This window comes from Mytilus edulis, chromosome 13, assembly GCF_963676685.1.
Source record: "Mytilus edulis chromosome 13, xbMytEdul2.2, whole genome shotgun sequence".
NCBI classification, from domain to species: domain Eukaryota; kingdom Metazoa; phylum Mollusca; class Bivalvia; order Mytilida; family Mytilidae; genus Mytilus; species Mytilus edulis.
Window position 1 is genome coordinate 41,678,131 of NC_092356.1, and position 14,551 is coordinate 41,692,681.

The 14,551-nt window shown below is 34.6% G+C and overlaps 1 protein-coding gene across 1 annotated transcript; it reads left to right on the forward strand.

Moving 5' to 3' along the window:
• Window positions 1-6,539: 6,539 nt before the first annotated feature.
• On the forward strand, window positions 6,540-7,751 carry LOC139500329 (craniofacial development protein 2-like). Its single transcript, XM_071289070.1, has one exon. The coding sequence runs from the start codon at window positions 6,540-6,542 to the stop codon at window positions 7,749-7,751; it is 1,212 nt and encodes a 403-aa protein (XP_071145171.1).
• Window positions 7,752-14,551: the final 6,800 nt, after the last annotated feature.

The following is a 14,551-nucleotide window of genomic DNA, read 5'->3' on the forward strand; positions in this document are numbered from 1 at the left end:
GGCTGGGTCACCGGACACATTTTTTAAACTAGATACATCAATGATGATTGTGGCCCAGTAGTTTCAGAGGAGAAGATTTTTGTAAAAGTTAACGACGACGGACGACAGACGACGGACGACGGACGACGGACGCAAAGTGATGGGAAAAGCTCACTTGGCCCTTTGGGCCAGGTGAGCTTAAAATCAGACCGGATAGTACGCTACAAAAGGAAGATAATTTTTAGAGAGAAACCAGTCATCCAATTTCATAACATTCAATGAAAACTATTCTCACAGACAGTATCGAACGACGATCACTGGACTACAATTTACCTGCAAAGATCAAGGAAATGAGCAACACCACATCCTTTTCAATTCCTAAATTTGACTCCAGTTTTTGAATAACTATATACAAGTAAACTCATTAAATTCAACACTTTATCGTTACAATCATACTGCTGGATATTTGATGGGAATGAATAATATTTTGTAATTTTGGAATAGGTACAAGAAGATGTGATATGAGTGCAACTCTCCATCCATGTCACAATTTGTAAAAGAAAACCCCTTATAGGTTAAAGTACACTATTTAACAAGTCTAAAGTCGTTCTTTTTGCATACATTGAAAAAAATTTAATTTTGTCTGGAAAGTCAACAAGATTCGATTTTCCCCAATGGTTTAAAATATTGGTGCATAAAAATATGTTATACAGTTAGCTATATTGGTATTGGCCTAAAGTTACCACAAAAAGTAACAATAAAGAACAGAACGAAATACTTAGTGATTCTTAGAGACTAATTGACAAACTATATTTCTGGACAGGGACCTGATTTCATAAAAAAATACTGAAAATTGCAGTTTATTTTTCTTCAAAGTTGTTATCATTTTTTAGAAAGTTTGAGATAACGATGCACTTTTGGTCTCTTTTGGATAAAAAAACATTGTACTAAATTTTCAATAAATCGATGAAAACATCACATCCTGTTCTTTACAAGAATACTTTCATATATCCTAGTTTCAATCCTAAGCGGATCTACACCAAATTTAAAGTTGGAAAACGCACCTCTCTGACCAGAGCTATTTTACAGAAATATTTTCTTTGGAAAATTTACAACGAAAGTCTGCAACGAAATGTTACTTTTTATAGAGATTTATAATTTAAATCAATATACAAATTACCGCATCGGACTCCTGAAATTAATAACGTGTCGTTTTCATTTATTTTTATCGATATATTACACAAACTAAAACTATGTGAAAATGACAACGATTGACTATTCAACATCAAATAAAAGAAGGAAGAAAGATACCAGAGGGACAGTCAAACTCACAGATTGAAAATAAACTGACAACGCCATGGCTAAAAATTAAAGAAGACAAACAGACACATAACAGTACAGAAGACACAACATAGAAAACTAAAGACTAAGCAACACAAACCCCACCAAAATCTAGGGGTGGTCTCAGGTGCTGAGATTCAATAAAGCTATCATAGTAACTGTATTCTTCTTACTCAAATAACTATCATTCTTCAGATTTGTTAACAACTATGAGCTTATTAAAAAGCAAACACGATATAAAGTTCGTCGGGTTGACATCAATTTATATGTCATGTTTTGTTATGTAAGAAGCAACCGTCTTTCCAAGAAATCAAGTGCTGGAATATCATATCAACTATGATATTTATTAACCAGATGCAGGCGATGCTGGATTGTTGCTACATATAAATGGAAAGTTCACAATTTGGAAGCTTAAATGATCCTCTTTGTCGTAAACTTTTTTTTTCAACCCACACTCTTTGCCAATGTCTAGTTAAGACATAAGGCAGACTTAATTGTATCTGTTATATCCTTCGTCCGTCGTCGTTAACTTTTACAAAAATCTTCTCCTCTGAAACTACTGGGCTAAATTAAACCAAACTTGGCCACAATCATCATTGGGTTATCTAGTTTAAAAAAATGTCCAGTAACCCGGCCAACAAACCAAGACGGCCGCCATGGCTAAAAAAAGAACATAGGGGTAAAATGCAGTTTTTGGCTTATTAAAACCAAAGCAATTAGGACAAATCTGACAGAGTACAATTGTTTATCAGGTCCAGATTTATCTGCCCTGAAATTTTCAGATGAATCGGACAACCCGTTGTTGGGTTGCTGCCCCTAAAATGGTAATTTTAAGAAAATTTGACTGTTTTTGGTTATTATCTTGAATATTATTATAGATAGAGATAAACTGTAAACAGCAATAATGTTCAGCAAAGTAAGATTTATAAATAAGTCAACATGTCCGAAATGGTCAGTTGACCCCTTTAGGAGTTATTGCCCTTTATAGTCAATTTTTAACCATTTTTCGAAAATCTTAGTAATCTTTTACAAAAATCTTCTCCCCTGAAACTACTGGGCCAAATTAATCCAAACTTGTCCACAATCATCATTAGGGTATCTAGTTTAAAAAATGTGTGGCGTGACCCTGCCAACCAAACAAGATGGCCGCCATGGCTAAAAATGAAACAGAGTGGTAAAATGTAGATTTGGCTTATAACTCTAAAACCAAAGCATTTAGAGCAAATCTGACATAAATATAAAATTGTTTATCAGGTCAAGATCTATCTGGCCTGAAATTTTCAGATGAATCGGACATCCCGTTGTTGGGTTGCTGCCCCTAAAATGGTAATTTTAAGGAAATTTTACTGTTTTTGGTTATTATCTTGAATATTATTATAGATAGAGATAAACTGTAAACAGCAATAATGTTCAGCAAAGTAAGATTTACAAATAATTCAAGTGACCGAAATGGTCAGTTGACCCCTTTAGGAGTTATTGCCCTTTATTGTCAATTTTTAACCATTTTTGGTAAATCTTGGTTATCATTTACAAAAATCTTCTCCTCTGAAACTACTGGGCCAAATTAATCCAAACTTGGCCACAATCATCTTTTGGGCATCTAGTTTAAAAAATGTTACCTGTGACCCGGCCATCAAATCAAGATGGCCGCCACAGCTAAAAATAGAACATAGGGGTAAAATGGAGTTTTTGGCTTATAACTCAAAAACCAAACCATTTAGAGCAAATCTGACATGGGGTAAAAGTATATATCAGGTCAAGATCTATCTGCCCTGAAATTTTCAGATGAATCAGACAACCTGTTGTTTGGTTGCTGCCCCTGAATCGGTAATTTTAAGGAAATTTTGCTGTTTTCGGATGTTATCTTGAATATTATTATAGATAGAGATAAACTGTTAACAGCAATAATGTTCAGCAAAGTAAGATTTACAAATAAATCAACATGAACTATTTTTAAAATTGTGTCCGGTGACCCGGCCAACCAACCAAGATGGCCGCCATGGCTAAAAAATAGAACATAGGGGTAAAATGCAGTTTTTAGCTTATTACTCAAAAACCAAAGCATTTAGAGCAAATCTGACATGAGGTTAAATGGTTTATCAGGTCAAGATCTATCTGCCCTGAAATTTTCAGATGAATCAGACAACCCATTGTTGGGTTGCTGCCCCTGAATTGGTAATCTTATGGAAATTTCGCTGTTTTTGGTTATAATCTTGAATATTATTATAGATAGAGATAAACTATAAACAGTAATAATGTACAGCAAAGTAAAACCTAAATAAGTCATCATGACCAAAAAGCTAAATTGACCCCTTAAGGAGTTATTGCCCTTTATAGTCAATTTTTAACAATTTAAAATTTGTAAATTTTCACTAACATTATCTACTGTAACTACTGGGCCAAGTTCATTATAGAGATAATTGCAAGCAGCAAGAATGTTCAGTAAAGTAAAATCTGCAAACATATCACCATCACAAAAACACAATTTTGTTATGAATCCATCTGTGTCCTTTGTTAAGTATTCACATAGCCCAAGGTGAGCGACAGGCTCTTTAGAGCCTCTAGTTTACATGTTCGGTAGGAAAGATGGGTTCAACAAGGTCCCAAAAACTGTGAATATTTTAATGAGAGCACATCATCGTTTTAGTGGAATGTAAAGTTAAAGGATAATGTGAGCTTCTTTTCATTCTTCCTTATCAGCTCTTGTATAATGTCGGCCTTATATGAATAAAGGAACAAATAGGCTAGATGCTAGAATTGTCCTTTAACTTTACATTTAAAAAGTAAAAAAACAAAAATACAGAAATCAAAGTAAAATTCATATCGGAAAGTCCTTTTTTTAATGACAAAAGCTGCAACTCTTCAAACGAATGGAAAACAACTGTCACACTCTTGACTTGGAACAGGCATTTTCTAATGTAAAAAATGGTGGATTAAACCTGGTTATATAGATAGCTAAACCTCTCACTTTTATGACAGTCTTATACAATTCCATGATATTGATAACAACCCAGCAAACACACAACATTTAAAAAACATTTTTCAAATGTCATATGGACGTCTCTCACAAAACATTTCAATAAGATATCATTTAAACATTAAAAAAAATTTATTTTATTGTTTTTGAAATGTTTTATTTTTAACATTTAAGTAAAATGTTTTTATAACATTGACGAAATATTATTTGCTAATGTCTTTTGTTCATGTTCTCGAACATTGTTCAAAAATATCCTGTAGATATTTTTTTAATATAGATAAATAATATTTTCTTCAATCGGTAATTTATATTATTACAACATTTAAAGTAAATATTTTCCAAATATCCCAAAAACATTCTGCAAAAAATGTTTTACAGAAAATATAGTTTTGCTATTTGCATAAAATGTTTGTTAAAGTAAAATTAAAATGTTTTACATAAAACATCTGAAAAACATCAGCTAAATGTTTTCTGTAAATTATTTTGACATGCACATTTTTTAATAGTCTTACTGATATTTTATTCAATATTTTACGGATATAAGAATAACATTTTATTTAAACTTTATTCAAAACCCCACACACATCGTTTTGTGGAATTAGCTCGTTTTTTTTCAGGATATAAGATATAGTACTACATTTCATCAATATCATGCCAAGCAAGATACATGTACTATACCAGTGTAATTCTTGAATGATATGTGGAAGGAGTCAGATTTGTTTTCTTCTTATATCAACATTTAAAAGATTCAAGGTTAAATTAATCAATAATGTATTAATAAACAATTATCTTTCTTTAATGTTTTCGTTTTTTTATTTCGTTTGTGTATATTTTAGAAATTAAAAGACATGAAAACTGGTAACTGTAGTAATTCCATTTTCGTATCGTTTATATGCATTACGGAAACCCGATCTTTTCCGGAATCGACTTTTGTTTTATAACTGGAAATGATATTGAACTTGAATTTTGAAACGAAGAGGTCAGAACATCAACAAAAAGAGTAAAGAAAATTGTTTGTTACGCGATATATGCTCACTTGGTAAGAATGATTAATCTTTTAAGATTTCTATCATAATCGGAACCAATACATCTGTTTCTAGAGGTGCGTTTCAAGGTTTTGAAAAGGGGGGCCTGCCCAAGGCAAGCAATCGTTTGGTCCTTAGATACATGTAAATAGTCTATGCATTAACTTATATGTAGCTCCATAGGGGGTGTCTATGCCCTAAATCCGCCAATGTTTCAGCATTCATGTACACAAATTCTAAAAATAATGATATGTGGTTTGTTTGTACACTTGTTTTTATCCATGGGAAGACCCACTATCCACGTATATTGACAGGCACTTGTTTCTATCTATGGGAAGATCCACTATCACGTATATATAACGAGTCTATACGTTGATGGTGGCACACTGGGTCTTCAGATGGATAGAAACAAGTGCATTTGGTTTTATGCCAATACACCTTATCGCTAATCGTCCGTCATTACTGGCCATGGACATCACAAAAGTTCCCGTCAAATGTTGACATCATAATAGAAAATATTTGACACACATTATTGTTATTTTTCCCTTACTACTGAACATCACGTGTGCTGGTGGTTGTACCACAGGATTGTGCATGCGTCTAGTGTGGTAGAGCCATAGGCTTTTTATCACCGCTGGCTAGCCTGCTTGCAGGTGAAAAAGAAAGCCGAGTGAGTAAGTCTTCCTGCCAGTACATAGCCTCTGCATTATTCAAGACTTCTGCAATGCCTCCACGCGACGCACACGGTAACTAGGGTCTAGTACCCTAGGCATAATTGTAGAGGATCTCGGAGTAGCAAGGACCCCAGAGATGCAGTGTGTAGGCCCACCGGCGTGTGGACATGCCCTTGCACTCATCAACCTTGCCCCAGCTATGGGTAAATAGTTGGCCAGATGAGGGTCGCTAGCCTTGGTTAGTAACTCATCTATGAGAGTAAACTCTAACTAAACCGGGTAGATCACAAGTCGATAGCCAGGGTAGGCAACTGATCTATAGCACAGGAAACTAGATGAAAAACCCCTGGTCCTCCTAGTTGGGGGTTAAGCATGAGGCTAATAACCTCATCTTGTAAAAAGACTATTATTACAGAAATCAACGCAAGAAATCAAATTACAGCTGGAAACCTTGAGGCGACGAGTTACTTAAATACAAGTAACGATATGAATGCTTAAGGAGAAAGCCCGCAAAGGGAGGCCTTAAGCAGGAATCGTTACCTCATGGATCCAAAGAAAACCATAAAGGTTGGTACCTGGAATGTAAGAACAATGTACCAGGTATCAAAAACGGCGCAAGTCATTAAAGAGATGGACAGATACAACATAGCCATCATGGGAATAGGTGAGTGTAGATGGACAGGATCTGGGAAAACTGTCTCAATCAACCACACCATCATCTTCTCTGGAAGAGCTGATGACCAACATAAAGAAGGAGTTGGGCTGATCATGAACAAAGAAAGTGCTAAAAGCTTAATAGAATGGGAGCCAATAAATGAAAGACTCATAAAAGCTCGCTTCAATTCCACCTATGCAAAGACCACAATAATCCAATGTTACTCACCCACAAATGATGCAGAAGATGAAGTGAAAGATGCTTATTATGAAGCTTTACAAACACAGATAGTCAAAACACCTCAACATGATGTCCTTCTGATAATTGGTGATCAGAATGCCAAGGTTGGTAATGATAACAGCCAACATGAACGATCAATGGGCAGAGAAGGGCTTGGAATCATGAATGAAAATGGAGAAAGACTAGCTGACTTTTGCTCAACAAATGGGCTTGTTATTGGAGGTACCTTGTTCAAACACAAAGGCATACACAAAATAACATGGAACTCACCAAACAACCGTGACAAAAATCAGATAGACCATGTTATAATAAACGGCAAATGGAGAAGATCACTTCTTGATACAAGATCATATAGTGAAGCTGATGTAAATAGTGACCATCATCTAATAATATCAAAAGTACGACTCAAATTGAAGAAGGCAGAAAGTATGATAAGAACATGTAGAAAGATCATAGATACAAAACAACTTTATGATGCAGAAGTTAAAAAGAAATTTTGCATCGAACTTAAGAACAGGTTAAAAGCATTAGAAGATCTCAGTCAGATGGAAGAAATTGATCTAGAAAATAAGTGGGAAAACATCAAACAAGTCTACCAAGAGACCGCTGAGAAAACAATTGTATTTCGTAGAAAGAACGATAAACAATGGCTAACACAAGACACCTGGACAATAATTGATGAGAGACGAAAGATTAAAGAAAAAGTCCTTAACACCAAGTCACTTAGACTAAAAGAACAGCTGCAGAAAGAATATAACCAAAAAAATAAAGAGGTGAAAAGATCAGCAAGAAAGGATAAAAGAAATTTCATCGAGACACGTGCCGAAGAAGCAGAAAAGGCAGCAAAAAAAACAAGGTGATTTAAATACAGTATATAAAATAACCAAGGAACTTAGTGGAAAAGCCAGTCAAGTACCACCTGTTAAAAACAAAAATGGTAAATTGATAACAACACATGATGAAAAGACCAAACGATGGGTAAAACATTTCAAAAATGTCCTGAACAGGCCAGAACCAACAGTACCTTTTGAAGGCATGCAACAACAATGTGAACTTGATATAAATATCAACTCTCCATCTAAGGAAGAAATAAAAATAGCCATTAAATCCATGAAGACCGGAAAAACTGCAGGCATAGATGGGATTCAAGCTGAACTTTTAAAGGCCGACATAGTAACTGCAACAGATGTTTTATACAGTCTATTCAATACTATTTGGGAGAAAAACATCATCCAAAAAGACTGCGCAAAAGGTCTTATAGTGAAGCTTCCAAAAAAAGGTGATCTAGGAAATTGTGACAATTGGAGGGGCATCACCCTACTATCAATTCCTAGTAAGGTTTTCTGTCGCATACTCCTCAATATGATAGATAAAGAACTAGATAGCATGCTAAGACAAGTTCAAGCAGGATTTAGAAAAGGCAAATGATGCATAGATCAAATCTTTACACTGAAAAACATTGTAGAACAGTCAATAGAATGGAAAACACCACTCTTTATCAACTTTATTGACTTCAAGAAGGCCTTCGACAGCGTCCATAGAGATACACTCTGGAAAATTTTAAGATCATACGGAGTACCAGACAAGGTAGTGACCCTCATTAAATGCTTATACACAAAATTTGAATGTTCTGTCTTATTAGACAACAAAGAGACAGAATGGTTTGCAGTAGACTCCGGGGTAAGACAAGGATTCATCATCTCTCCTATCTTATTCCTAGTTGCAATCGATTGGGTAATGAGAAAAACCACAAGTGACGAGAAAAGAGGAATAACATGGTCTATGTTAACAACACTAGAAGACCTGGATTTTGCAGATGATATTGCCTTATTATCATCTCGGAATGATCATATGCAAGAAAAGACCAACAGACTCAGCCATTTCGCAAGCCAAACCGGACTCCAACTCAACACACAGAAAACAGAGGAAATGAGATTAAACACCTCATCTCAAAGAAAACTAGAGGTTGATGGAAATGAAATTCAAAAAGTTGATAAATTTATTTATTTGGGCACAGTCATCAGCACTAAAGATTCTACACAAAAGGACATCAAAAACAGATTGGCAAAAGCAAGAACAGCATTTCAAAAACTAAGGAACATCTGGAGATCAAAGCAATACAGCCGAAAAACAAAAATCAAATTATACAATAGCAACGTAAAACATGTTCTTTTGTATGGAAGTGAATGTTGGAGAGTTACGAAAGCAGATATGAGGGCACTTTCTTCATTTCATCACCGCTGCCTCCGACAAAATTGCAGAATATTTTGGCCTAATACCATCTCGAACACCAACCTTCTAAAAATGACAGAGTCGTCATGTATAATCGACGAGATAACACAGAAGCGCTTCCGGTGGCTTGGACACGTTTTAAGAAAGGAAAACTCAACCATAACAACAATAGCCCTTAGATGGACACCACAGGGAAAGAGACAAAGAGGACGTCCCAAAACAACATGGCGGAGGACAATAGAGAATGAATTAAAAGACCTAAAGATGACATGGGGAGAGGCAGAAACAATGGCAAAGAACAGACCAGAGTGGCGAGGACTTGTGTTGACCTTATGCTCAGATCGGAGCAATGAGGGTAATTAAGTAACTGAACATCACACAACTGTCACAAGATCCTGTAAAACACTGATGTCATAATAAAAAAAATGTCTGACGCCAAAATGGAAAAGTGATTGTTGTGTGACATCAAAACTTCAAGCAGGACAGATTCTCAGTTCGAGCAGGAATAGTGATAAGGTGTATTATTGTACATGTTGTATGAAGTATGCTGACGTAAAAGAGTCCAAGCAGGATATATTTCCAAATACTGAAATAGCGATAAGGCGTGTGAGACAGCTGCATGTATTAATCAGAATTCAAATGATTTGGATACAAGAAATTATAGGTCACTGTACCGTGTACAGCTTTCAACACTGAGAAAAGCCATAACATTAAGTCCACTTTAAATTAGCCTTTAAAAGGCCTTGATCATGTTGACAAACAAATGTCAATGTTTTCTCAACACAATTGAAACATAACTACTAACCATCTTCATTGAATACACATTATGAAAAACAAATATGACAGACTTAAACCAAAAATAACTATTGCAATACGCATGACTCAATACCTTGTTCTGAGGCACACAAACAAGTTACAATATAACACTTATTTAAGCACCATGTGAATATGGAGATTTTTTTTCTAGTAAAATCAGTGTACATGTACATTTACGTAGGTATAATTTTCAAAACAGTAAATTAAATTTCCCTTAACAGCTTAATGAACATTACAAAAAGACTATGTCATGTATGTAACACTTCAGTACGCAAAAGCAAGATAATACAAACTATTGGTTAAAATTATATTTATTGATTTATACACACAATGTACATGTATGTATATCTTTTATTTTTAAACAGGAGATAAAAAAAAGTCACACAGGACAAACTCAATTTGTAGGTTTACAATTTGGAAGTGTCCCAGATTCTTTTGAATGAAGACAACCTTTCAGGAGATTGTTTTTTTTTTTAAGTAAGATTTTCATACAGAATTCCTGTTATTCCATATTTAAGTCAAATATTTAGCATAAACAATACATTATATTCAAGATTAAGGGCACGCAATACAATGCAATACAGACAAGATATCTGGATATATTTGAATGAATTATTTTTTTGGTGACAAAATATATGTTATTTAGATGGAGAGTTGTCTCATTGGCATTCATACCACATCTTCCTATATCTATAAGTTATTTATTTAAATAAATCTTTTAGTCCAAAAGTTTGCTTTCATAAATAACATGTTTGCTTTCCTTTGAAGTATTTAAAATACATATAAACAACTCATTTAATGACATCTGTGTGTTTCCCGGAAGTTGTTATATTATTATCATCTTTGTGAAAACAATGCGTAACACTTCGAATGGTTATTATGTGCCTCTAGTTTACTTCTAGGACTGTATCGTATGCCCTTAGATACAAATGACAAATCATAAACTATGTCACTCTGCAGAGTTTAAAAACACTTAATAAGGACAATGATATGTTTTATGTAGCAGGGCTTTTAAAGGCCCCTACACATGTACAAGACACAATGTAGATGTACAATGGTAATTTAAAAATTAAATTAGAGTTTATACATATTTGATAAATTCCTAGGGTATGTACTTTCCCTGGTTTTAATTTCATTAATGATAAGGTCAGCTTGGCAGCTTGGCAGTTTGTTTTAATTAAGAGATTAAGGGATAGGTATTAGATCATAGATAGGAAACAGCAGGATGACAGCATGGATGTTATCAGAGAAACATCTGTATATAATTTTGATAGGATGGTCAGTTGTCGTTTGAGCATTGCACTGTTAGCAGTCATATTTGTACTTGTGGAAAATTAATTCAAGAAAATGGTACATTTGGAGCGTCTTTGTATTGAAGTTGATGTTTCTAACACGGATATTGATATTGATACTTGCACCTGCTTCAAAAGATGCTGTTAATTATTCATTTCATTATCAACATAGTTAGTTGTTAGTTAATGTGTTTGCTTCTCAGTAGCTATTTAGACCTCTCATTCCGCATGTATGGGACGTTAATAGTCGGGATTAACCGAGCAGTTAATAACAGCACTGTTAAATGCAAGGAAAATGTGTCAGGCAGAATATTGTTTTTCAAGACTTTATTACCAATAATGATAATATAATCGAAATGGAGGACATATTTCGTTATAAGCAGATAAAATTCAAGCTACACCATAGATGGTAGTGCGCGATCCCACAATGCATCAGCTAGTACACAGAGGACCACATGGTTTCTAATTCCACTTCTTTATTAAATGGACAGAAGAAATTTATCAATTGGGCGTCCATATTTTTCTTCACCCTTGCTTCAGTGGAAATGTTGCACCGAACGGAAGTTAGTAATCATCTAAAATCTTATAAGTTTCTGAAAATACTTGACAGAACATAAAGCAGCCGATTTTTCTACTTTCACTTCAACCGGAGGTTTACGATGTGACAATGTCAACAATTGGAGAAATTTATCCCTACTACATACATATGAAGGATACGCAGCCTTCTCTAGGAATTCTATATCAGAAACTGCAGCTAGTAGAAAAACCAGGAAGTTTGTGTTGTTCGGAATACAAGGTGATATGCAGCTGAAATCACTGCCTTTCTCCCCAACTGAGGAAACATTACATCAGGTACGAACTCCTTATACTCAACCCTTATCATGCCGGGTCTGAAAAAATAATTTACATTGGGGCTATTCATTTCATTCATCCCTAGGCTAATTAGGTTTTCATCAAGTAATTACAGAAGTGTTTTATTAATATTCACGTTGTTAGTATATTATTTATCTTATATTCATATTATATTATACGTGCTCTTCCCCCAACGGAGAAGTAATGTGATTTCTATAGGAGGGATCATGTAGATATGACCACTTATTACCCAGGTATGGGTTTCTACGAATTTCACTATTGTTAATGTGCAGCTCATATGCCTTTTTACTATATAGCAGCAGAGTGGTCTATTAGAAACACTACTCTTAGGTTGGGAAATTCGGGAAATTTGTAATATTTTCAGGTATCAGAGGATGCGCAGCTATGAGATGTTGCAATAGTCATAATTGTTCGATTTGTAAAGGGGAAATCTATATATGTTGTACTTACTTAAAGCAGAGACCATATGAGCCCCAGAGTATTGGATCTGGCTACTTGAAGACATTTTAGATCCCCATGTCAGTTTTGACTTCAGTTTCCACTTTAAAACTAACAGTTTATCAGAGTATTTGAATGACCATCCGTACTATGGATTTTTAGGTAATTGAATTGATGGATTAATAGCAGGTTTTCATGCAAGATGGCCACTGAACGGTAAGCAACCAACAATCTATCAATCAATCATGCAGTGATTCTCATCTAAACACTCGTGTTTGATCAACCACAGGTGTTTTGCACATGTATGTTTTAAAGCTCACCTATCAGGGTTCTTCCATAGGATTCAAGATTTTCACCTGTCTGGGTTCTGGATATTGCATGTTTATAACTGTCAGGGTTATACCACATTTTCAAGATTTTACCTGTCTGGATTTAGCACAGGTTCATATATTGTTTTCATGGTTAGGTTGGACCAGATGTTTAAAACATGATACTGCTTTAGTTTTATATTTCAGCAGGAATCTGGGACTATTATGGTATAATAGTCCCAGCTGGAATGCTGTTTATGGTTCTCAAGGAATGATAGTAGGTGAAATTGTAACTATAAATCCGCCTAAGGAGTGCTAGATGACTTGTCAGTTCAAGTTAACCCAAGTTATGGTATTTGTCAGATGCAGCTGTGCAGGATTCAACATTCATATATCCAGTGAACATTGGGACGTTAAGCAACCAACAATCAATCAATCAATCAATCAATCCAGTGAACATTGGGACGTTAAGCAACCAACAATCAATCAATCAATCAATCCAGTGAACATTGTATCACATTACGTATATTGCACATACATGTAGCAAGGCTTGCAGACCTGTTTTATTTTATATGCAGTCTCAAGAATTTTTACCTTTTTTGGTCTACCAAATGTTATTGTTTTGGTTTTGTTTTTTCACCTATCTGGGTTTTACTATATGTTATTATAGGTCTTGCTTGTCAGGGTTTTACTACAGTATTCAAGTATTTTTACCTATCTGGGTTTTACCTCAGGTAATTGTTGTTTCACCTGTGGGTTCTACCACAGGTTTCTAGGCATCCTTATGTATAAGATTTAGTTAGACTTATTATTCTGGCTTTCTATGTTTTAAAACATTTATGGTATGACTAGTTAGAAGCATATAAATAGTGTGCCAATAATAGATGAAGATTGTTTAATTTAATTTGTAACCTATTGCAAGATTTCTCTTAAGCTAGCTCATGCTACAACATGTACAATTAAATTGTATTTAGCAGGAATTAGGCATAATAACTCAAGAATAGGGCATCCTGAACCTTTAACAAATTCGTTGACTTACGGTTGCAGCGCTCATTTAATCTAGCTTTTTGGATTTCTCCGATGTTGTGAATTTACGAATAGTAGTAAATTGCAAGGCAGGACACACTCTTAATTCAAAATATTTATTTAGACATAAATTTTCTATTTCACATTACATCTGAATTCCTCCAAATGTGACTTATTTCGAGAAGGTATATTTTCAGCCCAGTTGATTTGATGAAAAGATATTTACAAGTACGAAAAAATAAGGGAGATAGACCAGATTCCCATTTATTTGTTAGTGATGAGTATACATGTATAAGCTCCTTTGTCTAGAGATACATTTTTATCTCTGCTTAGAGATTTGCTGCTCAGATTAGGGTATAATGATAGTAAATTTTGTGGTCATTCCTTTCGAATTGGTGCTGCTACATCAGCAGAAGCAGCAGGGGTTGAGGATCACATTACCCAGACTTTAGGTAGATTGTCATTTGATTGATATAACGTTATATTCTAACTGATCCAACAACTGTTTGCAAAGCACAAAGCAGAATGTGTCGTTCCTAATTCTTATACATGTTTTGTTCTACATCAAAGGAGTCCTAGAACTACATTTTGTTCATTATTTTATTATTGTAGTTATTTTATTTTGTTTGTTTTCATTTTCATACATGAAATCATATTCAAGTACTTATCTTTTAA

Coding starts and splice junctions, on each gene's coding strand:
- LOC139500329 (XM_071289070.1), top strand. CDS start 6,540: ATGGATCCAAAGAAAACCATAAAGGTTGGTACCTGGAATGTAAGAACA.